Here is a 26,396-nt window from a genome sequence, read left to right as displayed (position 1 = left end):
AGAAAAGAACAGTCCTCAAGAACTGCAGACTTTTAATTAATATTCAAAAGATTCTCAAGGGGCCGGCCTGGTTGCACAGTGGTTAAGTTCACATGCTCCACTTTGGCGGCCTGGAGTTCACAGGTTTGGATCCTGGGTGCAGACCTACACACCACTCATCAAGCCATGCTGTGGTGGCATCCCACATACAAAACGGAGGAATATGGGCACAGATGTCAGCTCAGAGCGAATCTCTCTCACCACAAAAAAAAAAGATTCTCAAAAAGAGAAATACTGAGGTAAGCATTTATTTTATAAGGGTTTATAGAAATTATTTTACTAATCGTTGGGTTTAGGGATCTTAACAACACATTAAGAACTAAACCATCTCTTAAGAGGGCAAAAAGTAAGAGACAGGTCCTAGATCTGTATTATGGTAGAAATGTATACGTTATTAAAATAACATTTAAGGTGTTAAATTATCTTATTATTCAAAACAAAGAAAATGAGAGAAATCTAATAACATGAGACACTCTATAAAGACTGAAATATAAGGAGAACCCTTTGTTTTAAGTATTAATATTTTAGAAAAGTGTGCCTTATATTTATACCTGTGGTATTTCTCAACTTGTCCATTTAACTGACCAGACTTTCAACTCAACAGTGGCCCCAGACCGTCTAGCATGGCATTCGGTAGGCAGAAGACATTCGCTAATTCTGGTTGAGACATCTTGTGAGAAGGCACTCATCTAATTTTGTATTCCTAGGACCTAGGACTTAGTCTGAGGCACAGCACATAATCAAAGGAATGATGATAGAACTGAACTGAATACAGGCTTGAGGAATGAATTAAAAAAGGCAAACATTCAGTCTAAAGAGATTCATTTTTATAGTGAATCCACAGACATCTGAGAAACTTAGCTTAGCTATTACAATGTCTTGGCATTTTAATAGCACCATTATCATCACTGTAAATACATTTATTTAAGCTATTTGCTATATAGCAGAACATCAATTTTATTTCTAATTATCAGGCCACTCAAAATAGGTGCTATCAAAAGAAAAATTATATGAAGCTCTTGAATTGGAAAGAAAAATTGGGATCAGAGGGCATATAAAATTGAAGACGGATAAACCAATGATTGCAACCTTGGCATTTCCATTTTTCCTGAAAAAATATAATCTATTATGACAAAATGATCAGTGCCCCAAAAAAGGCAGTAAAACTATTTACAAAGATTTGGACACGGAACTTAAGTTTGGTGTAGAGATAACAGAAAATATGTGAAATCTAGGAATTTGAATTCTTATATTCTAAATCTCTTTCTAGGCACCCCAAGACATCCTGCCTTCTTTTCTGTTTTTAATCCTCCATATCCAATCTTCTACTAGGTCCAAGAAATTTTGTCATAAAACCTTTTTCTAATCCACAGTGCCCTCTCTTTCCTGTCACGAGTGGCTTGGATATGACTTTCAACATCTATTACTGGAAAGTTTTAACAGCCTCCTACTTCGCTGACTTCAGTCTTGTATCCTTCTAAACTACCTTCCTTCTTTCCAATAGGGTGATGTTTCCAAAGCAAAAATTGAACAATGGCCTTTCCCTCCTTCACAGGTTTCATCCTTTCATCTTAGCAGTGTTCTTCATGATTTTGTTCCTGATAAACATTCATCAATCTCACTACTATTACTTCTACATAAAGAACCCCGTGGACAATGCTCTTCCTCAGCCCAGGGCTCTGTACTTATTCTCTCTGCCTGGGATATTCTTACCTAACTTGTTTACCTAGCTACTTATCTCTCAAGACACAGCTCAAGAAGAAGCGTGTGAACCTTTCTCTGAGGTTGTCATACAGGCAGGTGCCTTTCCTCTGTGTGCTGTTCTCTGATGAGTATCACTCTGCTTTAATCATTATGCATTTGTGTGTCTTCCTGCAAATACATTCATGTCAGGAAACCACGTTCTGATTATCTTCTCAGTCCTACCCTCCTGCCTGATATCTAGTGATGCTTCATAAATGCTCATTAAAGGAATGTGTGCATTGTAATTATATATCTATGGATAGTTTCCTTCTCTTTTAAGGATATTTTTATCAAATTTTCCCACAAAACCTTCCTTAAAACCATAAAAGCAACAAGGAGAGGAAAGAAAACCACACGTGATAGAGGCCTTCAGGATCAAGACAGAGAACACCATGATATTCAAATGACCCATAAGTGAAGAAATAAAGCCAATTCCAACACACCACCTGCCACCTGTTGCCACAAACCTGAGGTACAGAGAGCAGCGAGGAAGATGCTTATGGGATTCTAGGCACAAAAGGGAAAGCAGGGTGGAGACATTAGACAAACAGACAAGATCAAGATGACTCCCGGAACTAAAGTCTAACTAAATTCATAATACTGACCACATGTTGGGACCTGGTCATTCACAGCACCAGTTAAAAGGAAGGGGTCTGAAAATGAGCAAGACTGGAAGTGGCAGCCTCAGAAAAGCAATGCTCCTGGGGAAGAATCAGATACAAAGCGTGGTCCTCCTTAAAGGTGTGGAAGTAAAGAGAAAGAAGGAAATAAGAGGGATAATTAGGATCCTGTAGAAATGAAGAAATGGCACATGACAACCACACACCATCATCTGCAAAAGAAACTGCATGGAATAGGAAAGAACAAACCAAAGAGGGAACTCTGATGCTAAAAACTCTGTGAAATAACACAATAGAAAAAAGCAGACCATGTCCACACAAAACTAGACTTAAAAAACCGAAAATGTGAAGCCAGCCCGGTGGCATAGTAGTTAAGTTCGTGCACTCTGCTTTGGCGGCCCAGGGTTCAAGGGTGTGGATCCCAAGCACAGACTCACACATCGCTCATCAAGCCATGATGTGGTGGCATCCCATGTACAAAATAGAGAAGTACTGGCACAGATGTTAGCTCAGGGACAATCTTCCTCAAGCAAAAGGAGGAAGATTGGCAACAGATGTTAGCTCAGGGCCAGTTTTCCTCATAAAATAAATAAATGAAACTGAAAGGGTGAAATAAAGGATTTCAGCTAATGAAAATTCTCCCAAAAGAACATGAGAAATACTGTAATAAAGCACTACAAATTGAATTAAATGCTCTCAAATAAATAATTGTAAATATAGGAAAACAGCATAAAGATAAAAATAAGAAGAGAAGTAGGAAAAAACAGGGATAAATTAAAAAAGAAGTGAACTCCCAGAAAAAGAGGAAAAAGAAAAATCATATAAAATCATATCAGAACTGATGCTGAAATTATGAGGTATTCAAGAGAGAAGAATGGGAGAATTAAGTGAAAATCTAATAAAAGACAATAAGAAAAATAGGAAACCTATGAAAAGAATGAAAATCACATAAAGAAGTAAAAAGAGTCTCAGAGAAGTTGTGTGATAGGAAGATAGACAATAGAAGACCAAACATGCATATGTTTGGTCCAAAGAAAATAACTAAAACACTGGGAAAAACTAATACTTTAAAATTATAACCCAAGAACACTTTCCAGAAAAAAACAAGAACAAAAATAGAAGCTACATACTGAAAGGATCCATGAGGACCAGAGAAAACTGACTTAGAACAATCAATTCCAAGGCATAATCTGTTAAAACAATCAAACTTTAAAACAAACAAACAAGCAAACTCTCAAAGACCTCTAGCAAAATGGTAAGGTAACATACAAGGGCAAAAGCATTTCCTACACGAGGCATTTTCACAAAGATCAGGAACAAGAAAAGGAGACTCATTATATCCACTATTATCTAACATTGCTCTGAAATTATTAGCCAATGCAACTGCACAAAGGAAAATACTTAGAGATCTAGGAAATAGTAAAGAAAAAAATATTTCTATTTAAAGATGACGATAATATACCTAGAGAGCCTTAAAGAATCAATGATAAAACTAATTCAATAAAGAATTCATCTTGGCATCAGAATATAAAATTAACACACAAAAATCAATAGCATTCAACATATAAATAATAACCAGTTAGAAGATATAATGTAAGAGAATACATAATTTGTAATAGGAACAAGAAATATAAAATACTTAGGATAAAACTTAAGAAAGTTTCATAACCTATACAAAGAAAACTCTACAACACTCTTGAAAAAGCCAAAAGTAGGCTTGAAAAAGACATCTCGTTTCCTTGATTAGAATGTCTTAATATCACTAAAATATCAGGCCTACCTAAGTTATTTTATAAACTTAATGCAACCCCCATAAAAATACCAACAATTTTTGTTGGTAAGGAGCTGAGCAAGTTGATACTGAAATTTATATGGAAGAATAAACATACAGAACGTACAAGGAAACACTGTAAGAGCTATGATGAGGTATTAGCCCAAGCAGATGTTGAGACATTACAGCAAAGTTGCTCGGAGTAAAATGGCCTGGTACTGACGGATGAATAGGTAGCTAGACCAACAGATTAGAACAGAACATCCAGAAATGAACTCGACTGCATAGCAAAATCTAGTATGTGATGAAGGTAGTACCTTGAATCACTGGGGCAAGAATGAACTTTTGAATAAATGGTGTTGAGACAAATGGATCAAATTAGATCTATTCCTCACAGGATATGCAAGAATAAATTCCAAATGGATCAGGAATCTAAACATAAAAAATGAAACTATGCAAACAGAAGAAAATGTGGGTGAATTCCTCTTTAACTCATGCATATAAAAAGGCATTCTGTCACTAAAAATCCAAAAGCGATAAAAAAAATTGATAAATTCGACTTCATGTAAAAAAAGAGTACTTCTATGTAGCAAAAACCAACCAACCAATGAAACAAACAAAAAAACCCCGTAATGAAAGTCGCAATGCAAATAAACTTGAAGAAAATATTAGGAATATATATCACAGATAAAGAGTTATAAATCTTCAGTATATACAGAGCTTATAAACACTGAGAAGACAAAAATCCTAGAGAAAAATGGACAAAAGATATGAATAAACAATTCATAAAAAAAGACACAAAAATGTCCCTTAACATACAAAAAGAAGTTCAACTTCATTCGTAAAACGGGAAATGGATATTAAAATATACTAAAATACCATATCTCAACCATCAGCTCGGCAACAATTAGAAAACTTGACAGTGCACTCTGTACTTTCATACAGTGCTGGTGGGAATTCCAAATGGTCCAATCCCAGTGAGGGGGAATGTGGCAACATTTAACACAACTACACATGCATTTACCCTGTGACCCAACGATGTAAGGTACAGGGATCTAGTCTGAAGATACACTCCCAACAATACAAAAATACACATGCACGTGGTTATTCATTGAAGCATCTTTTAATAAGTATGAAACACTGGAAACTAGCTCAATGTCCAAATACATATAATGCTGTACCATAAAGCCATAAAACGGATGAGGAATGCCTCTATGAATTCACGTGGATTGATTTTCAGGATACACTGTTAAGTGAAAATGGCAAAGTTCGAAAGAGTCTATATAGAATGCCACTTTTAACAATGAAGGAGAAATTTTAGCTAATACATATATCTCCTTCTTTTTATAAAAATAAACACAGGCAAGATAAACCAGCAAACACTGAAGTAGGTTAGTTCTAAGAGATAACTGGAGAAGAGGGCCAGCTGGTGCTGGTGTCTCACAGCAGGCCTGATGGGGCTGGTTCTTCAAGCGCTGGGAGCAACTCTGCGGCAGCAACAGGCAGGCACTGCCACAGCACTGTTGGGGGAAATGCTCCCAGGAAGCAAACAGGAAACCCGTTAAAAACAATGAAAACAAATCCTTTCCTCCTCCTCCAGCCTTTCAGTCTCTTCAGTGCCCCTTTCTGGCAGAGCCTAACAGTGAGCCAGCTGGTAAAGCATGTATGTGGTTTTCAGAGGTCCAGCCTCAATTTCACAAAGCAGACTATAGAAAGGTGGACTGGAGTTTAATAACTGGCTCAAGGCACAAATGAGATCCCACTAAGTATGCAGCCAGTATTTAACCATTCAATTGCCACTTCCTACCTGCACAACTCAGCCCCCATCCCTTGCTTCATCTCCTTCGTGGTGTCTTGGGGAATCCCAAGATGTGTCTCACCTATACCAGGAATGTCTTTCTCAGACAGCTTTCAATACTGTCTCCAGGCCACGTGTAAGGATCTCAGCTCGTCCAAGCCAATGCTGCTCAGTTCTCCAAGGAGAAGTTCTCCCTCCCTACTCTGAGATTCTTCGCCAAACCCTATCACATCTGCCATCCCAGAAGGTAAATCCTCTTAGAGGAGTGGTTTTTCTTTTCAGTCAAATTGACTGAGGTATAACTTACATACGATAAAATAAACCTGGCTTAAGCGTATTGTTCAATAAGTTGAAACGCATATGCACTCATGTAACCACCATCAGAATCAACATACAGAGTGTCTCCATCATCTCCCAAGCTCCTTGTAGTTAACCCTTTCCCCAACATCCTGATGTGGGTAACCACTACTTTGGTTTGGGTCCCTAAAGTTATGCCTTTTCCAGAGCAATGTTTTATAAATGAAAACATAAGAGTATGTAGCCTTTTGTGGCCTGTGTCTTTTCTTTAGTATAATGCTTTTAAGATTCATTCTTCACGTTGCATGTACTAGTAATTTCTTTCTTTTGATTTCTGAGGAAAAAAATCTATTGTATGGATACATCATAATTTGTTTATCCATTCTCCAGTTGATGGAAATTAGGGTGGTTTCCAGTTTTTTATTATTGTAAGTTACATTGTTACGAACATTTAAATAATGGTGTTTCTATGGACACACACTTCATTTTTTCTGAGCAAAGACTTAGAAGTGGGAGGCTGGCCAAGTGGCGCAGTGGTTAAGTTCATGTGCTCTGCTTCGGCGGCCCAGGGTTCACCGGTTCTGATCCCAGACGTAGACCTACACACCACTTAACAAGCCATGCTGTGGCAGACGTCCCACATATAAAGTAGAGGAAGATGGACACGGATGCTAGCTCAGGGCTAATCTTCCTCAATAAAAAAGAAAGACTTAGAAGTGGAATTGCTAGGTCATATAGAAAGTACATATTTAATTTTATAAGAAACTCTCTTGCAAAGTTGCTGTACTGCGTTGCATTCCCACCAGCAATGTTTGAGATTTCAGGTTGTGCTGCATTCCTGTCAGCACTTATGGTTGTCGATCTTTTAGATGCTAGCTATTCTAGTGGATGTATAGTGGTATCTCAATGACATTTTAATTTTTGTTCCTCTAGTGGATAAAGGTGCTGTGCATCTTTTTATGTACTAATTGGTTATCCATAAATAGATTTCTTTGGTGAAGAATCTGTTATAATCTTTACATACATTTTTAATTATTTTGTATTATTATTGAGTTGTAAGAGTTCCTTAAATATTCTGGATAAGAGTCTTTTGTTGATAATGGGTTGCAAGTATTTTCTCCAGTCTGTGGTTTGCCTTTTTATCTTTGTAACAGTGTCTTTTAAAGTACAGACATTATTAATTTTAACAAAGTCAAATTTATCCATTTTTTAAATTGTGCTTTTTGTGCCTCATCTGAAAAGTCCATGCCTAACCCTGGGTCACATAGATTTTTCTCCTACATATTCTTCCAGAAGTCTTGTAGTTTTAGCCCTTACACTTAGCTCTCTGATCCATTTCAAATTAGTGTAAATTTTCATACAGGAAAGGGTCAAGATTCATGTTTTTCATACGGATATTCATTTGTTCTAGCACCGTTTGTTGAAAGAACTATCCCAATGAGTGACCAGGCACCTTGCCGAAAATCAACTGAACGTATATGTACAGACCTATTTCTGGACTCCCTTTTTATTAAAGTTTTAATTTGGAAATAATTTCAAATATATAGAAAATTTGCAAGAATAATTCAAATAACATCCATATGCCTTTTAATTCTTTTATTGTGAAGATACTGTTCCATTTGCACTCTCTCCCTATATATGTTTCCTTTTATAACTATATATGTATATATAAATATCTTTTTCTGAACCATTTGAAATTAAGTGGATTAAACACATTACAGTACTTTGCCCCTAAATACTTCATTATCTAGTCCTAAGAATAAGGATGTTATCTCACACAACCACTGAAAAGAGACCCTAGGAATACCTGCTGTTTTCTGCAATTGCTACCTCTGTGATAATGCATTGTTTTCTTTTTTGCCTTTTCAGTTACCTCGTTTAAAACTTTACACCTAGTATCACTCTTGGCATTAAATTTTGTTAAAAATTTAAATTTATTAAAAAAATTATTTCACTATAGAAATGAAAAAAGAGTATAACTTTCTATAAATGGAAAGTTATAACAGAATGAAAAACTTTAAAAAGTTCCTAAATTCATGCTAGACACTGTCATCTGATGGATCAGCTGAGCTTCTTCCCCTTTGTTGTAAGAGGAAATCAGCCAAGCGCTAGCAATGCACACCCACACTGACCTGCGACATAATGTGTTTGCATATAATTAGGGTTATACATATGAATCTTTGGGGAATACTTATAGCAGAAACATCTGTAGACAGTTAAAAACTGTTAGATGAATAAATACTCTCAATATATTCTGAATAATGTAAAACATGTAAACCTTCCTTCTCACAACTTTGCTGCTTTGAAAATATTCTCCAAGGGCACAGTGTCTGCAGATGCTCTTAGCAGTACTGATTGTAATAGTGAAAACTTGGGGACAGCATAATGTTTTTCAATAGAAAAACAGATAAATGAACTACGCAAAATTTATAATATGGCACTCCGTGTTTGGTTAGAAAGCATGAGATAGATCTGTGTGTACAGGGAAGGGTACCAATAATATATTATTCAGTGAAAAAAGATAATCTCAGCAAAAAATAAATAAAGATGCCACTGCTCTAAGAGAAAAAACGTGTTTGTGTACATGTTTCATCATGCATGCAGCAAGACTGAGTGGATATGACCAAATCTTCAAGAGTAGTTACTTCTGCAGAGTTCAATGGAGGTGAAATTTCACTTAAAAGTTTGAACATCTCTTTACTAGTTGAAACTCTTTTTGATAAATGTGCTACTTTTACAATTTAAAAAATTAAATGAGCATTATTCAAAACAATTAAAACATCCATCTAACAAAGAGTTCATACAATGATCTACAGAAAGCACCAGTTTATACATGCTGTCTTTTATTTATTCTCAAAAATTTCCCACTTATTTGCCTTAAATGAAGCTGTCGAGATAACATTTCAGTTGATTTGGATGTGTGCATTGAAATCAGTCTCCTTAAAAGGATGCCATTCTGCTGCGCAAACATAGCAGCACAAACATAAATCGTCAAGTAAAAACACTGCCTAGGAGGAAGAACCCATAATTCTAGAAAATGAAGTGAAAGCTGTCCTGAAAGCACTGGGAAGAAATAAGTTGCCAGGGGTAGATGGGAAATCGATAGATTTATTTCAAGCCACAGAGACTGAACCTGTCAAAATCCTAGCAAGAATATGTCAACAAGTATGGAAAACAAAACAATGACCTGTGGACTAGAAACACTCAATATATGTCCCAATCCTCAAGACAGGAGATGCCAAGGAGAGCAGTGACTACAGGACCATTGCTCTAATTTCTGGCGTAAGTAAAGTGATGCTCAAGGTGCTGCAACAAAGGCTTTTTTCTTTTTTTGGGTATGCTTTTTGGTGAGGAAGAGTGGCCCTGAGCTAACACCTCTTGCCAACCTTCCTCTTTTTTTCTTTTTTTTTCCTCCCGAAAGCCCCAGTATATGGTTGTATATCCTGGTTCTAAGTCCTTCTAGTTCTTCTATGTGGGATGCCTCCACAGCATGACTTGATGAGCAGTGTGTAGGTCCACGCCCAGGATCCGAACCAGCAAACCCTGGGCCACCAAAGTGGAGTGTGCAAACTTACCCACTACACCATGGGGCCAGCCCTGCAACAAAGGCTTTTATATGGAGCAAGAAATGCCTGATGTCTAAGATGGATTTTGAAAAGGGACAGGCACATGAGATTTAATTATGATTATTCACTGGCTACTGGAGTGCTCCAAAGAATTCCAGAAGAAAGTTCGTCTATGTTTCATAGGCCACAGTAAAGCCTTTGACTGCATGGCTCATGAAAAGCTACGGGCTGCTCTGAAAGAAATGGGTGTGCCTCCACACTTGATTGTCATGATTTGTAACCTGTATTGTGGACAAGAAGCCACTGTCAAGACAGAATATGGAGAGACAGGATGGTTTCATACAGGCAAAGGTACATTTTGTCTTCATATTGTTTGTATCTATCAGACAAGGGTGTATTTTATCCGTTTCATCTGCACACAGAACATATCATACGAAAGCTGGGCTAGACTCAGAGGAAGGAGGAGTGAAAATTGGTGGAAGAAATATTAACAATCTAAGATATGCAGACAATACCATCTTACTGGCAGAGAGCAACGACGACTTGAAATGACTTCTGACAAAAGTGAAAGAAGAAAATGCCAAAGCAGGACTGAATTTGAACATCAAGAAGACAAAAATCATGACTGCAGAACTACACAACCTTAATGTAGACAATGAGGACACTGAAACTGTTAGAGATTTTTGTTTACCTTTGTTCAGTCATCATGTAAATGGAGACTGCAGCCAAGAAATCAAGAGAAGACTGAGACTCAGAAGGCAGCAATGAGAGAATAAGGAAAGATCATCAAATGCAACAAAATGTCATTGGAGACCAAGGCCAAAGTTATCCATGCCTGCGTATTCCCAACTACTGTGGACGGGTGAGAAAGCTGCACAGTGAAGAAGGCTGAAAGGAAACAAATGGACTCATTTGAGATATGGTGCTGGAGGAGAGCTCTGCGGACACCCTGGGCTGCCAGAAAGGTGAACAAGTGGGTCCTGGAGCAAATTAAGCCTGAACTATCGCTGGAGGAAAACTGATACAACTGAGGCTGTCCTACTCTGGGCACATCATGAGAAGGCCAGGTTCTCTGGAAAAGACAATGATGCTGGGAAAAGCAGAAGGCAGCAGGAAAAGAGGAAGACCAACCATGAGATGGGTTGACACCATAAAGGAAGCCATATGCATGAGTCTACAGGAGCTGGGTAGGACTGGTGAGGATAGGACATGGTGGACATCACTCACTCAGAGGGTCCCCAGGAGTCAGACCCGACTTGATGGTGCATAACAACAAAGAGCAGCCAGAGGTCTGTGATCTGATGGATCCTTACCGAAATCATATCTGGACTCTCCTAATATCCTGTATCTATGTAGTTTTATTATGGTTCAAAGCAGGAAGCTGCAACCACAGTCTTCTTGCTTAGCTAATAAAACTGTCTAAAGAAATAGGCTGAGAGGGGCTGGCCCCATGGCCTAGTGGTTCGGTTCCTGTGCTGCGCTTCAGCAGCCAAGGGTTTCGCTGGTTCGGGTCCTGGGCGTGGACATAGCACCACTTGTTGGGCCATGCTGGGGCAGTGTACCACATAGCACAGCCAGAGGCACTGACAACTAGAATATACAACTATGTATGGGGCGGGGATAGGGGGGTGCTTTGGGGAGAAGAAAAAAAAAAAGAAGATTGGCAACATATGTTAGCACAGGTGCCAATCTTTAAAAAAAAAAGAAATAAGCTGAGAGCCTGGAACTCAGACAGGGTCAGACACTAAGCCTGTTGATTACCTGTGCCAAAAGATTTAAAAAAAGAAAAAAAAAAGAATTGAGGTTATATAACAATTGTCATCACTGCTCTCTGAGATTGGCACACACACATACATATCCATATACAACCTTTCTGCCATCTTCTAAATTCCTGGTCTCAGACAAAAACAAAACAAAACTTGTATATATTGTGGGGGACTGGAATTGGCCACCCCAAGATATGTCTCTTTGGCATGAGGATTATCTTGGGCTGGTTACTTTTAAAAACTGCAGACAGGAAAGAAACTCTGAAAAGTAGAATTTACTTACCCTTTGTTAAGAGACATTTACATTTGTAAAGGAAATCTCCATCTGTAAAGGTGTCTCCCACTCTGTACCAGGAAGAAGGGGGGATGACCTTATCTCTAGAAACTCTTAATCAATGTGGAAGGCAAGGACTTACATCTGCATAATAATCTTACCCTTGTTCACTGTGCTTTTCTGGTGCTCTCCCATAACTAACTCCTCCACCCCCAACATCCTCCTTTTGTCCTTTACCTGAGGGTGGCATTTAAGGTGGTGGCTTCAGCCCTTTTGGCAAGTTCCTCAGTTAGCCTGAGCCTCTCCCATGTATACATGCTATAAAGCTGCGCTTAATTTTCTCCTGTTAATCTGTCTCATGGGAATTTAATTCATTTTCCGGCCAGAAGGACCCAGAGTGGGTAGAGGAGATGTCTTCCTCCCCTACAATATTAAGCACTAAGTACTAGGCCCTATGCTAAAAAATATACATCTCATTTGATTATCAAATAACCCCATAGGGAAAGTACTACTGTTATTCCCATTTTACAGATGAGCCTCACAGAGGTTAAGTAACTCAACCAAGTTTACACCAGCTTCTAAGAGGAAGAACGTGGATTTGAACCTACCTACCTAAATATGAAGGCCAATATCTTAACCACCAAATTCTATCTGCATGGTGCTTTAGAGCGCTCTGGCAACAGCAATCTGCTCACAAATGAATGAGCAAATGATAGTGTCGATATAAAACTGAGAAGGTGTAAAATGCAGTGGGTGAAAATAGTCGTAGAAAGAAAGAATATGATGCCAGTGCGAACAAAAACCACATCATCAAGTTTTAATCAGTTTGATCCTGTGTACGAAACTTACCTAATCAAATCTAAAGGCTGCTCCTTGTAAAAATAGGAAAATCGAGCCCAGTTCTGGCGAAGTATATACCTTTCATTGACAGGGTTAGGAGGTTCTGACGGCTTCCAATATTGACCCTAGAGATAGTGAAGAAGAAAGTACTTGAATGACAAAGCAAAAGACCAGAGGAAGTAGACAAACAGTGCTTTTAAAAGAAGGTTCGTAAATGAAGCAAATGCTTTCTTACTTCTAGACTTGGATTTTCATATTCCGTTGATGTGGAATAATTTGCTAAAATCTACCATGCACTATAGTAACGCTTCATTTACTGAATTCTTGAACCCAGTTATTCAAAAATACAAGTTAAACTTTGAGACTTTGCCTTTACTCAAGCTCTTCCTTTCACCCAGAATGCCCGTTCTTCTCTACTCAAATTCTAATAGAACAGCCACGGCTCAGGGGTTCATATAACTACACAGCTAGCTGGGACTTTAGAAACAGGCTAACACTTTCATTTTACAGATGGAAAAATTAAACCCCAAGCAAAGGTAGGTGAGTGACCCACAGTCACACAGCTATGACAGGAATCTCCTCTATGGAACCTGTCTTGTCCTCACTGGCCATCACTGATAACCATTTCCCGAAAAACTTAAAATATATACAACAAACTTCAGCACTTAAGAGCCTCAGTATTGTTTCACGCCTAAGTTTTCCCCATGGTAGATCCTGCAGGGCCTTATTCACATCCCTTTAGGGCCCAGCAGAGCACTGACTACACAGCCATTCAAAGCATTCTTTTTAAGCGTTAGCCTACACAAGTGTACAGCTGAAGGCATTCAATAAATATCCAATTTAAAATTAAGCACATATGAAAATCTCTATGTGACAAGGTATAAGATTTTATATCATCCAAATCCTAACTTTTTTCTTCTTCTGTAGCTAATCCCACTGAATCCTGAAAAATGGTATAAAAAAAAAGAAAAAAGCAGCCTATTTGGGAATATTGAAAAATAATTCTTTAAAGTATGTAAGGGAAAACCAGTACCTAAAGTTGCATTCAGGAAAGAAAGAAAAAAAAGTAAAATTAACGGTAAATTACTGCTATCTCTAATAAGAGCTCAGTAACCCCGATTTCCTAGTGAGCACAAAGGACTCTACAGGAATACTAGACGCATGGATTAAAATTGCTGGTGACTGAGGATACTAGTTTGGCTTTATGACCTGGTAATAGTAAGAAGAGAATGAATGGCCTATAAACAAATGAACAAACAAACAAATTCTCAAAATCTTCAAAAAGGGGATGAACCCTTTTGTGAAGAAAGATTGACAAAGAATGCATTGCAAAGTGTTTATTAACCCATCGTAGATCTCTCTACATCACCAAATGCCAGTGGCCTTATTTAGAACCCATAATCCTCTAGAAATTCTTTTGCTCCAGGGAAAAATTGTGGTGGTGAGGAGGATGGTTTCTCTGACATTTAAGTTAAATTCACCTGAATTGATACTCCTGTATCATTTTGGAAAATATTGCTGTATCCTTATAGGAAACATATCAAAGATAAATAATTAATCAGTGTTGAACAGACCTAGAGTCAATTCTCATACTATTGAATAAATACTGATAAGGAAAGCTGGCACAATAGTTTAAGTCCTGGAAAAGAGATAGTTTGGCTCTGTGCTTTTGGAAACAATTACAGCAAAATTCCCTTCAAAACCTGGCCAATGATTTGATGCTGCTTGTTTAAATGAAGATGCTCCGTTCTTCTATATTCCTGGGGAATGTGTTTCTCGAAAAGAGAGGACATCATCAAAAAGTCTTTTAAGTATGAAAGAGAGCAACGGAACAAAAGAAATGGAAGTTCCAAGGGGTGTGAGCTCTAAGGAGTGTACAATAGGTTCAGTCACATAATGTCTACTGCCAACAGGTGGTGAAATTTAAACAGCAATATCCAGAAGGAAAGGTTTCCCTCAGAAACCCCCGGAAACTAGGCTGTCTTGGTTGTCAAGCCAAGTTTTCAGATTTGGTCGAATAGGTGTATCATATAAAATGTCACTTCTTTGTTGAACTTACAAAGCTCAATATTTTTGTACGATGATCTCCTGGGCCCTGAGAATTATTCTTCCCAAATTCAGTTGTCTCAAGCTTTCTTACAGGCGGGAGTCTGTAACTCGTTTTGCAGTTGTACACGTACTTTATTTCCCAGAAATCTCTGGTCTGTGAGCTTGGATTCACGGTCGTGTTCCAATAATACTTAACAGGAGGCTTTATATATAATTAAAACCAAAACTGTATTTGATGAATGAATACATGAATGTATGTAATTCAAATCCTTTACGGCTTCAAAACTGTATAAATGAGAAAAGATCTGATGGATTCAGATAGAAATTTCCAAATATGATGTTCTAAAAGGTTCCTTCAATATAACTGCTATTTTCAATATGGGTTCTAAAGAAAATTCATGTGAAAAGGTAACAGTTTTTTTTAATGAATTTCCAATGAAATCCCGATGTGAAGAGGTACTAACTACGTGTTTCAACATAGCTGGTCAAGTTCTCAGCTTAGATCGAGGGAGACTGTAGGGATTTCCCCAACATGAGAGAGAATTAACCAACCCGTCATGAAAGAGGAAGCAAACTGAAAATGTCTCTCCCAACAAGGCAACCTCTGAATGTGGAAGAGGGAAAATGAATGGGCTCATAATTCAAGACCACAAATATACTTACATCATGGAGTGGATAGGCAGAGGAGTAAGTGTGAGAAGTGAGCAGTCTTTCAATCCCAAATCTTTTCTTCCCGTCTTCTACGCCAAAAGGACACCGTGAAAGAATATAATAAACCTACAAGGTAAGCAACAAAGAGACACACATTTCAGAACTTTATACTTTCCACATTTTTTTTCACTCACAATTTAATAATGTGCTACTTGGTCTGAGTATAGATACAGGCTATGCTTACAGAAGGAAGCTTCCCTTTGATGTTTGGGGGAAGACGTAGAGGGTGAGGTTGTGTAGAGTTTGAAGGTATTTTAGCTCCTGGGTATGGGAGCACACTATTCCCTTGGGGAGAAGGGGCTATGGATCATAAGTGATCTTGCTCCTCCTGTCCCAAGCTCCTCTGGGAGTCCCTTTGCCAGAATTCCTACGATAATCAGGGCTTCAAGTTGGAGTCTAATATCACTGCTCCCAGCAGTTCAGTCAGGGGAACATAAGGTAGAAGTGATACTTGGCCAAGCTGCCTTGAACACTTCTTCCTTTAATTACTCTGATGATTTCTACAGGGCCTTTTCCTGATATGTGAACATATTAAATCAACATTATCTCTATAATTACTTCGCAATCACTTATATCTTTATACCCATTTTCCCCTCCATGTAATTTGGGCTTTGGTGTCCTCTGCTCTTGGATTTCTATCAATTCAATTTTCTCTGCTTTTTGGCTTCCAGCAACTTTTCAGAATTTCTGCTTTTCTGATTTCCGAATTTGGTCTTTTTAGCACTGTTTTAGATATATTTGCCTTCTCCCTCTGTTTTTTTACATTTCACCATTTAAGAAATTAGAGATTGGAATGGCTGTTGTCCTTGAATCATCATTATCTAATCTGGTTATTCATTTTGAGGGCAGCTTAATATTCCATCTTGGTAAATAAATCATAATTTATGTAAGGCGGTTTTAATTTTTATGAAAAATATGATAAATATTAACTATTCTACATACTTCCGATTGTTTCCTTAGGAATGATTCACCGAAATAAGAGCTCTGTCTTGGGGTGTTAATAAAGTGGAAAATTTTACTCTACCAGATAGTAAGACTTAGTATAAAGCTACGGTAAAAGAAACACAGCATGGTATTGTCAAATAAAAACAAATCTGGACTTAGGGAAGACATTACTAGAAAAGATCATTGTGAGTGGGTGAGGCAGACTATTGCAATAGGAAGATCTGTGAACGTCTGAAAGTCAGACAGAAAAGGGCTTTTCTTTTATAGGGAGAAGTAAGTTCAGGTTCCGGAGTGTCTTCCTTTGTGTTAAGGAATGGCTATTCCACAGGCCAATGCTGGCTCAGGTTGAGGGTGCCTCATAGCTTAGGGTCCTGTGGGAAAGAGAGAAGTTTAATGAAAGTTTGGTCAATCCAGCTAAGAAGTACTTTGTTTTGATGGATCAATGGCGATAAATAGTTCAGCTGAGCATCTATGAAACAAAACACAGGAACGGGGAGTGCCTGTGTCTGACTTCTATTACTATAAGGTAGTAACAAAAGGAAGAGACTGCAAGAGTAAGAATAGATCTAAAAGAACTGATATTTCTCTGGTGTCTAAAGAGAAAGAGACTTTCTCCGCCTCCTTTTTTCTTAGAGCATTTCCTTTAGAGAACTTCTAAGTTCTTTATCCTTTTGAGATGTACATAAATCTTTGTAAAAGCTAGACAAACCTCTTGCCAGTTTTACAACCCAGGAGTGTTTTTCTGAAGTTTTCTGGGTGCCATCTCTCTTAAATGTAAACGTCAAGAAAAAGAGCATCCGTATCCCCTTTTCTCTATGGGAGTAGAGCCTGGGCACCTGGCGCTAAGTTGTAACTACCTGCTCGACATAGGATATGAGAGGTTTTATTTTTCCCTTGGATAAAGACAACTAACACAGAAGGACGCTTCAACTACCGAGTGAATTTAGGATGAACTATGTGGTAAATGGTGCTGTCAAGTCACACCGTGGGGAGTTATTGATGAATATTCTTGAAGTCACTGGGGAAAGGGTCGTTCTTCATGATAAGCAGTTTCTCAGAACGAGAAGAGTGGGGCATTTCTTTAATTGTCCCTGTTTTCCGGGACTACAGAACTCAGGTAAAGTTCAGCCTTGTCAGTATTAACACAAAAATAGATAAAAAGATCAAAGCAGTAGAATTGAGCCCAGAAGTAAACCTATGAATACATAGATTCTTGAGTTACGACAAAGGTGGAACTGTAAAACAGTATGAAAAGCTGAATATTTTCAGTAATTGGTATAAGTTGAATGACTATACATCTTACAACAATAAATAGGGGGAAAATTATACAACGATATATGGGGGAAAAATTGGCTTCTATCTCACACCCTGCACAAAAATTAATTCCAGATGGATCGTAGTTCTCAATGTGAAAAGTAATATAATATAACTTCTAGAAGATAAAATAGGAAATTAACTTCATGATCTTGGTGGTAGTTAAAGATTAAGAGCATTATTCATAAAGTAAAGGCTTGAGAAAGTAGACTACATTAAAATCAAAAACATTGTTTATCAAAAGAAACCATTAAAAGAAAGAAAGGGAAGCACAAAGTAGGAAAAAAATCAGTAAAATATACAATGATCAAAGGGCTCGTTTAAAGAATATATAAACAGTTCCTACAAAACAATGAGTAATGGGAAGACCTAACTGAAAAACAGACAAGAGACGTTAGCAGGGATCTCACAGAAGCACATATCTAAATGCCAAATAAACATACACAAGGTGATGGATCTTATTTATGTCAGACAAATGCAAATTAAAACCATGACACAGACACAAATAAATTTCCATACAAAGTAATGAAAATGAATAAACAAAAACTTACATAAGAGGTAAATTAATCCCCCTAATGAACTTTGAGCCAAAGAAGCCAGACTCAAGAGAATACATACTATATGATTCCATTTCATAAAGTTTAAAAACAGGCTGAACTAGTCTCTGCTCTTAGAAGTGGCAGTGGCCCTCTGCTGAGAAGGACAGAAACAGTGGCTGGCGGGCAGCACTGGGGCTTCCGGGGGAGACGGACGCTTTCTGTTTTGATCTGGGTGATGGTTACGCGGCTGTGCTAATTTTGTAATAATTCAGTGAATTGTACACTTATGATTTGTAAGCCTATCTCTATTTATGTTATTCTACAATTTAAAAAGAAAGATTGGCAATTTCCAGTATTAGGAGAGATATGTGGAAAACTTAGCACGCTCATATGTTGTTACCAGGAATCTACAATAGCATATCTTTTTGCAAAGGGTGATAGTGTAATATATCTAAAATTTTACATATGCATGCCCTTAAATCCATAAATTTTACATGTGATATCCATTTTGCAGAAAAACTTAAATATATGCTAAAATATGTAAATACCAGGTTGTAAACGGCAGAATTGTTTGTAATATCAGAAAAGTTGGAGACAAACTCAATAGCTGTCAGAAGTGGAAATGTTTAATAAAACTACGTTGTATCTATGTATTAGATATTATAAAATACATAGCATGAGACTCAGATGTCATGATGATTGTGAAGATGCTTTGAAAAGCATAAAATTCTATACTGATGTAAGATGCTCTTGTGATAATATTCAACTTGCACATACATAAACAATAGTGTTCTGGATGAGGGTAGAAAGGAAGGGATTTTTCTACATTAGTTTCCCAAATAACTTCCTCAACAAAGCGAGAAGAGTACTGCTCCCCCCAGAAGGGGGGAAAACTGTTGTGTTTTAATGCTGAATTAACCTAAGGTAGAGGCACTCTTTACAAAGAACAAGTCAAGATAAATGAATACTGGCATGTCTACACCTGATCCAGTTCCTCTTCTGTTCCTACAGGGTCACCGGCCTTTTGTTAACAACTTTCTAAGGCAATAAGCATATCAGAAGTGCTTCACAATTTGCAGAGTGCTTCACATACACTCATTTGATACTCCCAACCATGCCAGTATCCATTGTTATCTCTGTTTTAAGAGAGGTTATCTTATTCAGAAGGTAGCAGAGTTAAGACTTGAAACCAGGTCTTCTAATTGTGTGTCACGTGCTCCTTATTCCCTTAAAAGCTGCCTCTTAGGATTGTGGTTGTTTTTTAATCCTGGTAAGAAAAGGGAGAAACTTTTCAGTTTGTGGATTCACATTTTTATACGTAAATTCTAGGCATTACATTTTGTTTAATATTCCTGTCAGTAAATTTAGGAACTAGAAAAAATGATTATTTCAAGATCCTTCTTACACACTTAAATGTGCTGAACCTAAAGACCTCTAGCTCCTCAGGGCAGAGGGCAGGCAGCCCCAGGGGAGGGTCTCGTGATTGCTGGAACCCTGTGACCACATTAATAGGCAACAGACAGAAGGGTAAGAGCAACAAAGACCCTGAGCTTTTTCCTTCTAAAGTCAGATCAACGATAACAACATCTAACACTCATGGAGCACTTAGCATGTTCCAGAAACTTCTCAAAGCAAATCATTCAATTCTCAGGGTAACCTATGAGGGGGATGTTATTCCTATCTTTACACAAAGAAACTGGCACAGAAACTGCTATTCTTGAGGAGAGAGGGTTTTAGTGGGAAACTTAAAGAGCCTAGGACTACAAATAGAGAGGAAATATTATTATTCAAAAGACTGAAAATGGTTTTAAATGAAAGTAAAAAGTTCTGAGGTTTCTCAAATGCTATCTATATATAAAGAAATTAAAACCTTCCATTTCCATTTGGAATGACCAATATTCCTCCTACAATGCACTGAATTTATAAAACCAAACTCTAAGATTACGAAACCATTTTACAAAGATCTTATACACTCAAAGTCCTCTGGCTCTCAACCAAGTGCTTCCCCGGATCACAGGATGCCTCTTTCCTTCCTGTGTCCACACTGTCAAGCATTCACCTTTAAACAACAGTTTGAGAAGTAGGGAGGTTAACAGATTTGATTGGTCCAAGTGGACTTCCAAACCTGCCCGATACCACCAAATGCTTATCAAAATGTACGCAGACACACCCTGCAAATATAGTATCACTCATATGCACGTACACATCACACGTCCCTCACTGGAAGGGATGTGCTCCCAGCACTTATCTACCTACAATTCTGTTTCTCATTGAGGATGGAAAGAAGCTTGACTCGTCTTCAATGAGGAAGAGTTCCTGCCGATTTCTGCTGAACTGGGCAGTGAAATATTCAGGACGAGGATGCTTCACATTCCTTGGGAGCTTCACAGGGCCAGCCAGATAGCTCAGGGACATTTTCTCATCTCGGGGAATCTCAGTCTCCTTAATGGGCATTTTGACTCCCAGCACTTCCGCATAAGTAACTAATACCTCCCATGGGGCATGGATCTTGACAAAATAAGTTCTTCCATCTTCAGAGTTCTGTATAAAAAGGAGGCAAAATAATAGAAAGCTTACTGATCTGTTTGTTACTGAGCTGATTAAAGAAACGAAACAAAATTTGATAACATCTCAAACAAATTAAAGATATCACAGCATTTTCAATTTACTGAAATTTTTCAGCAGAACTTTTACATGTATATGTAAGTATAATATATATATATTATATACATGTGTGTGGGTGAAACAGAGACAAAGACTATCTTTTTAAACATATTTCAGGGTCAATATACACTGGACCGAAATCCACAGATACATATGTAGTTCCCGGCAATGTCTTACGTTTTCATGCTTAGGGCATATGAGGGACACATACAAAGTGTAAGACCTACTCAGTCTTCTTACTCAGATTCTGTGTACAGCCCATACCCAGAGGAAGAACTTTAGGTAAAAAAGGGTTCATTACACAGGAGAATAATTAAATTATAGATTGTGTGGTACAATATATATTTATTAGTTTAGTAAAAACAGGAATAAGTAAGAACTAGAAAGTATTAATTTAGAACTAGAGACTATTAGAGTTTCATGGACAGAGTGGGATCTCAAACAGGTCTTTAAAAACAATTTTGAAGGAAATTCTACAAAACCAGTAAATGGCAGGAGATTAAAAAAAAAAAATGAACTTGGCATATTCATGAGCAGAAAAAGCATCTTTTGCCCTACCTTGCAGCTTGTGCTGCAAGCTAGTCAGTTAACTAGTTAGGGCATCTTCAAAACGAGACAGATTAGAAACAAAAACCGTTATAGGCAGCCTTCAAAATGAGACACCTATGAAACAAAAGCCATGTCTTCACTGCCTTTGTATCCTGAATAGACTGACGTATGTCTGTTTTTAAGTGTTCCACTCGTTATCTCATATTCAGAGCACTGACCTACTTACCCGCCTGCAAGCCCATCGGCCCTACCATTCCCAGTGTACATATCTGCGGCCAAAAAGGCTACTGTATGGCTCCCAAACTCAGTCTATCCAGTCAAAGGCCAGAGGAGGAGGAAACAACACTTAAAACACCAAGATTCTAGTATAAATTTACCCTTTTGTCTTCAGTTTCCAACTCAAGGCCTGTTTTTCTGAGATTTTGCTCAAATATTTTTCTTCTTTCCTATGGAAAAACAAATCAATACAATTATGTAGAACATTTCTATTTGCCCGGTGGTAAACAGATTTGTTGTACAATGACCATCCCTTCAGCTGGTCCTCTGCTCTTCCCATGGGTGTAAATAAATGTACGTTATGTATTACCCCCTTTTTGTGCCATGTACTGGTTTTCCCCAGTACTATAATTCACAATATAACTATAAAAATTCAGTACATCTAGGAATAATCTCCAGGAAATGTGCAGGATCTCTACCTGAAAAAAATGCACAAAACTTTACTGAATAACATGAAAAAAACTGGGTAATCAGAGAGACATATCCTGCTCCTAGCTGAGAAGATTCAGTATTACAAACCTAACCGTACTCTTCAAATAAACTATATATTTAATGCACTTTAAGCCAAAATATCATCCTGACATTTTAATCCTGAACAACAGAATGGCTTCAATTAGAAAAAGTAAAATTAAATTAAATACAAATAATCATTACTTGTAGAACGTAAAGCATTGCATTGATTGTTGAGAAATCTTTTGGCCTTAATTATGACTTAACTGTAAAAAATTTCACAGTCACGGAAATTTTAAAAGGCTTCCTAGGATATTACAAGACATTCATTTTCGAATGGACATGTGCACCTTGAGATATCTTCAAACTACACAAGGAACGAAAGATCATTTTCTTGTGTTCTTTTTCTCCACTCCCAGTGTTGCCTACATCTGAAGCTAAGTCTGTTCCCACGGATGAGAACAGGTCTATGACGACGGAGCAAGCTGTCCTTCTCAGCTCCCCTCCTGTAATCACCCTTCCTCTATGCTGCCATAGCAAAGCAAACTGCCCGCTTCTGGGAAACAAACAAGGGGGAGGGGCAGGAAGGCCATTCAGAATATTTTCAGTATTGAAAAAGTGAGTAACTCTTCTCATTGTAGTAACAAATGCTTGTGCAAGTCATATGGTCACCAATTCTCTAAGTTCAACAAAATTGAAGGCAGAGCTAATAGGATTGTTAGCTAGGAGACCATTAAATAGTACACTTACGACAAATCACTTCGTAATTTGGGGATATAATTCAGGAGTTAAAAAAAGATTAAAACTGCTAAAATAATACTCTTTCTATTACAATTTACTTATTTAGCTGAATAAGCTTAATTGATACTAGTATATATAAAAACAAAAGAGGAATATAGTTGAAACAAAACCATCTCATTCGAGGAGTAATTTTCATTCATTTATGAATAAAGAAAATATTTTTTAAAGCCCCTCTGTCCATCTCGTTAATTGATGCATTTATGATAAGTTTGCTTTTTAATCTCTTTATTTTATTTTAATTAATTAATTAATTTTTTTGAGGAAGATTAGCCCTGAGCTAACATCTGCTGCCAATCCTCCTCTTTTTGCTGAGGAAGACTGGCCCTGAGCTACCATCCATGCCCATCTTCCTCTACTTTATATGTGGGGCGCCTACCACAGCGTGGCTTGCCAAGTGGTGCCATGTCCACACCAAGGATCCAAAGAAGCGAACCCCAGGCCGCCAAAGTGGAACGTGCAAACTTAACCGCTATGCCACTGGGCCAGGCCCATGATGAGTATGCTTTTTATATTAGATAATTACTTGTCAAATTTTATAATATATTCATGATGTTTTATCAATTATGCATTTGTATAATTGTTAAAAAAAACTCAAAAGGAAAAGTTCAAGGCTTAGACTGTTATGGCTAAAGGAAACAAAAATATTTCAATGTATATACATATATTTGTTTTAGCAAACTTATGAATGAACAAACAAAAAAAGATTCCCAAAGATAAAACATTTACATTGGGAAAAATTTATGCATGGAAAGTGGAATGGAAATTTTAGGTGAAGGAGAAAAATAAATGATGTCAGATTTTAAGTGTTATAAAAGGGTTTCTTCATATAATTTCTTTTTTTAAATGAATGACGGTGGGTGTCAAATTTCCATGGTATTTACTTTATTTGGATATATGCCAAAAAATGATTTAACTGGACCATTTACAATATTTTGTAAATTACATCTTTTGCAACTACTGAAATGCATGATGAATAACTGTAGATGGAGAAGGCCAGTAAATGGATGCGGCTTTCGAGGGAGGTTCAGGAGTTCATTTCAGACCTGTTGAGTCTGAGATGTCTCTCAGACTTCCAAGGAGAGATGCAGAATAGTCATATGGGAGAGAAGTATGGGCTGGAAAGGTAAACTTTGGAATTAACACAGAATTGGTTTTAAAACTGGGAGACAGGATGTATCTTCAATGAAATTGATGCAGGTTGAGAAAAGAAGAGGATTAAGGAATGGCGGCTGAGGTGCTATAATAATAAGGGACCAGGGAGAAGAAAAGATTGAGAAAGAACAAATAGTGTAATAAGAGAAAACTAAGAGAATGTGGAGTCCTGGAAGCCAAGCGAAGAGCATACGTAGTAGAAAAAAGAATGATAAACTGTGGCAAATGCTGCAAACAGGTCAAGTAAGATGAGAGTTGAGACTTGACCACTGCATTCATTTATAGAAAGATGGTGAAGGCCTGATAAGAATGCGTTTAAGAGAAAATTGAGAAGAAAGGAATTTCAGAAATGGACAACAGCTGGCAGGGAAATTAAGATCAAGAGAAGATTTTTGTTCTTGCTTTTTTCTTTTTTTTTTAACATGGAAGAATTAACAGCACATTTCTTTGTTGAAAGAAATGATCCCACAGGGGCTGGTCCGATGGTGTGGTGGTTGAGTTCGCGCACTCTGCTTCAGTGGCCTAGGGTTTGCAGGTTCGGATCACGGGCATGGACTTACCACCGCAGGCTGGGCCATGCTGTGGTGGCATCCCACATAAAACAGAGGAAGATTGGCACAGATATTAGGTCAGCGACAATCTTCCTCAGTGAAACAAAAAAAAAGGATCCAATAAAGGACAACAAAAAATATAATTTAGGAAAGAGAGGCAAGAATTGTAAGAGCAATATCCTGAAGCAGGCATAGAGAAGAGTCAATAGAACGGGCTTGAAACTGCTCTCCTTAGAAAGGGATCTGCCTGCACAGTTGGCTCTGGCATCTGGGAACTTGGTATTCAGGAAGGTTCCCATCACTCCCAGAACTGATCAGAGTGGTTCACTTTACCTAAACTGTTTGTACAAACACTATAGTTTATGCTGAACATCTGTTTTCCTTCTGGGACTATGAAACGTTGGTATGTGCTAGGCAGAAGGTGACAAGGTGACCAGCCCCCAATAAAATCCTAGGGCTCTGAGTCTTTAATGAGCTTCCCTAGTAGACAACACTTTCCATGAGATGTCACTGTTACTAGAGGAATTAAGCACATCCTGTGTGCCCCTACTGGGAGAGAATTCTTGGAAGCTTGCTCCTGGTTTCCCCTGGACTTTGCCCCGTGCATCTTTTCCCTTTGTTGACTTTACTTTGCATTATTTCATTGCAATAAAACATAGCCATTGAGTATGACTACATGCTGTGTCCTGTGAATCCTTCTAATAAATCACCTAACCTAGGGGTAGTCTTGGTGACTCCTGAATTATAGGCAAGACGAAATGAGATCCAGGGCACAAGCGGAGGTGTTTGCTTTAGGGAGAAGGATAGTTTGACCGTGCTAACGGGAAGAAAGGTAGATTATACAAGTGAAGATGCTGGTGGATGGACAGACGTGGTGATGGAAATTTAGAATTTCTCTTCTGCTTGCTTCATTTTTCTCAGTGAATTAGAAAAATGTGGTCAACTTAGCTTGAAAATGGGGAGGAGGTATTGGAGGTATGAGAAAAGAGGAAAAGTTACAAAGCAGTCATCCAGGAGAGTGGGAGGCTGAATAGAATAAGGAAGCCAAGTCTGATTGCCAGACAGCATTAGGGACGCAGCAGAGGTTCATGGGTACAAATATGTGGGAAAACCAGTAAGTGAATCTTATGTCTTTCTGCATGGCTCTGGCACATGGTAGGTGGAGAGCTGAGGTTAACTAAAGTTGTTGTTTTGCCAATTAAGTACAATTGAGAGAGGGGCAAGGAATTTGATGGCATGTAATAGAGTGATTCCATTTGTTGAGCATGAGATTTAAGCTGGATAAGCATACAAAGAGCTGAATAAGAGCAGCAGTGAGAAGGGGCTAAGATCAGTGTATCTTTTCTGGTCCTGGCACAGCTGAAGGAGGAACCCTACTAGTCAGAAAGGTCTGAGGGCTTGTTCAGATAGCTGGATGCCTGGAATGAGATTATAAAGAGTTGCAGTTAATGCTAATGACAAGTTCTAGGGGAATGGATGGCTGAGTTAGAGACAAAGATAATTTCAGGAAACAGAGACGCTGGGATGCTGAAATAATCATCTATGTACACATTGAGATTATCAATAATTAAAAAAGGAGAGCCTGGTAGTGAACTTGGAGCTAAAACTGTTGAGAAATAACAGGGAAGACCCAGGGACAGATTAATAACAACGATACAGGGGAGTGATGACTCTGCTGAGA

General features: G+C 38.0%; 1 protein-coding gene across 2 annotated transcripts in view; it reads right to left on the bottom strand.

The window, feature by feature from the left end:
- ANO5 (anoctamin 5) overlaps positions 1-26,396 on the bottom strand; it is a 96,438-nt gene that overhangs the window by 32,391 nt on the left and 37,651 nt on the right. For both annotated transcript variants that reach the window (XM_070624516.1, XM_070624517.1), the window contains 4 exons: positions 21,863-21,931; positions 20,529-20,813; positions 15,427-15,540; positions 12,724-12,839 (listed from right to left, as the gene is read on the bottom strand). In XM_070624516.1, the coding sequence (XP_070480617.1) occupies positions 12,724-12,839; positions 15,427-15,540; positions 20,529-20,813; positions 21,863-21,931 (584 nt within the window). The remainder of the gene's footprint in view (positions 1-12,723; positions 12,840-15,426; positions 15,541-20,528; positions 20,814-21,862; positions 21,932-26,396) is intronic.

This window comes from Equus przewalskii, chromosome 6, assembly GCF_037783145.1.
Source record: "Equus przewalskii isolate Varuska chromosome 6, EquPr2, whole genome shotgun sequence".
Taxonomy (NCBI): domain Eukaryota; kingdom Metazoa; phylum Chordata; class Mammalia; order Perissodactyla; family Equidae; genus Equus; species Equus przewalskii.
Note: the sequence above shows the minus strand (reverse complement) of the source record. Positions and strands in the feature narration are given on the sequence as shown.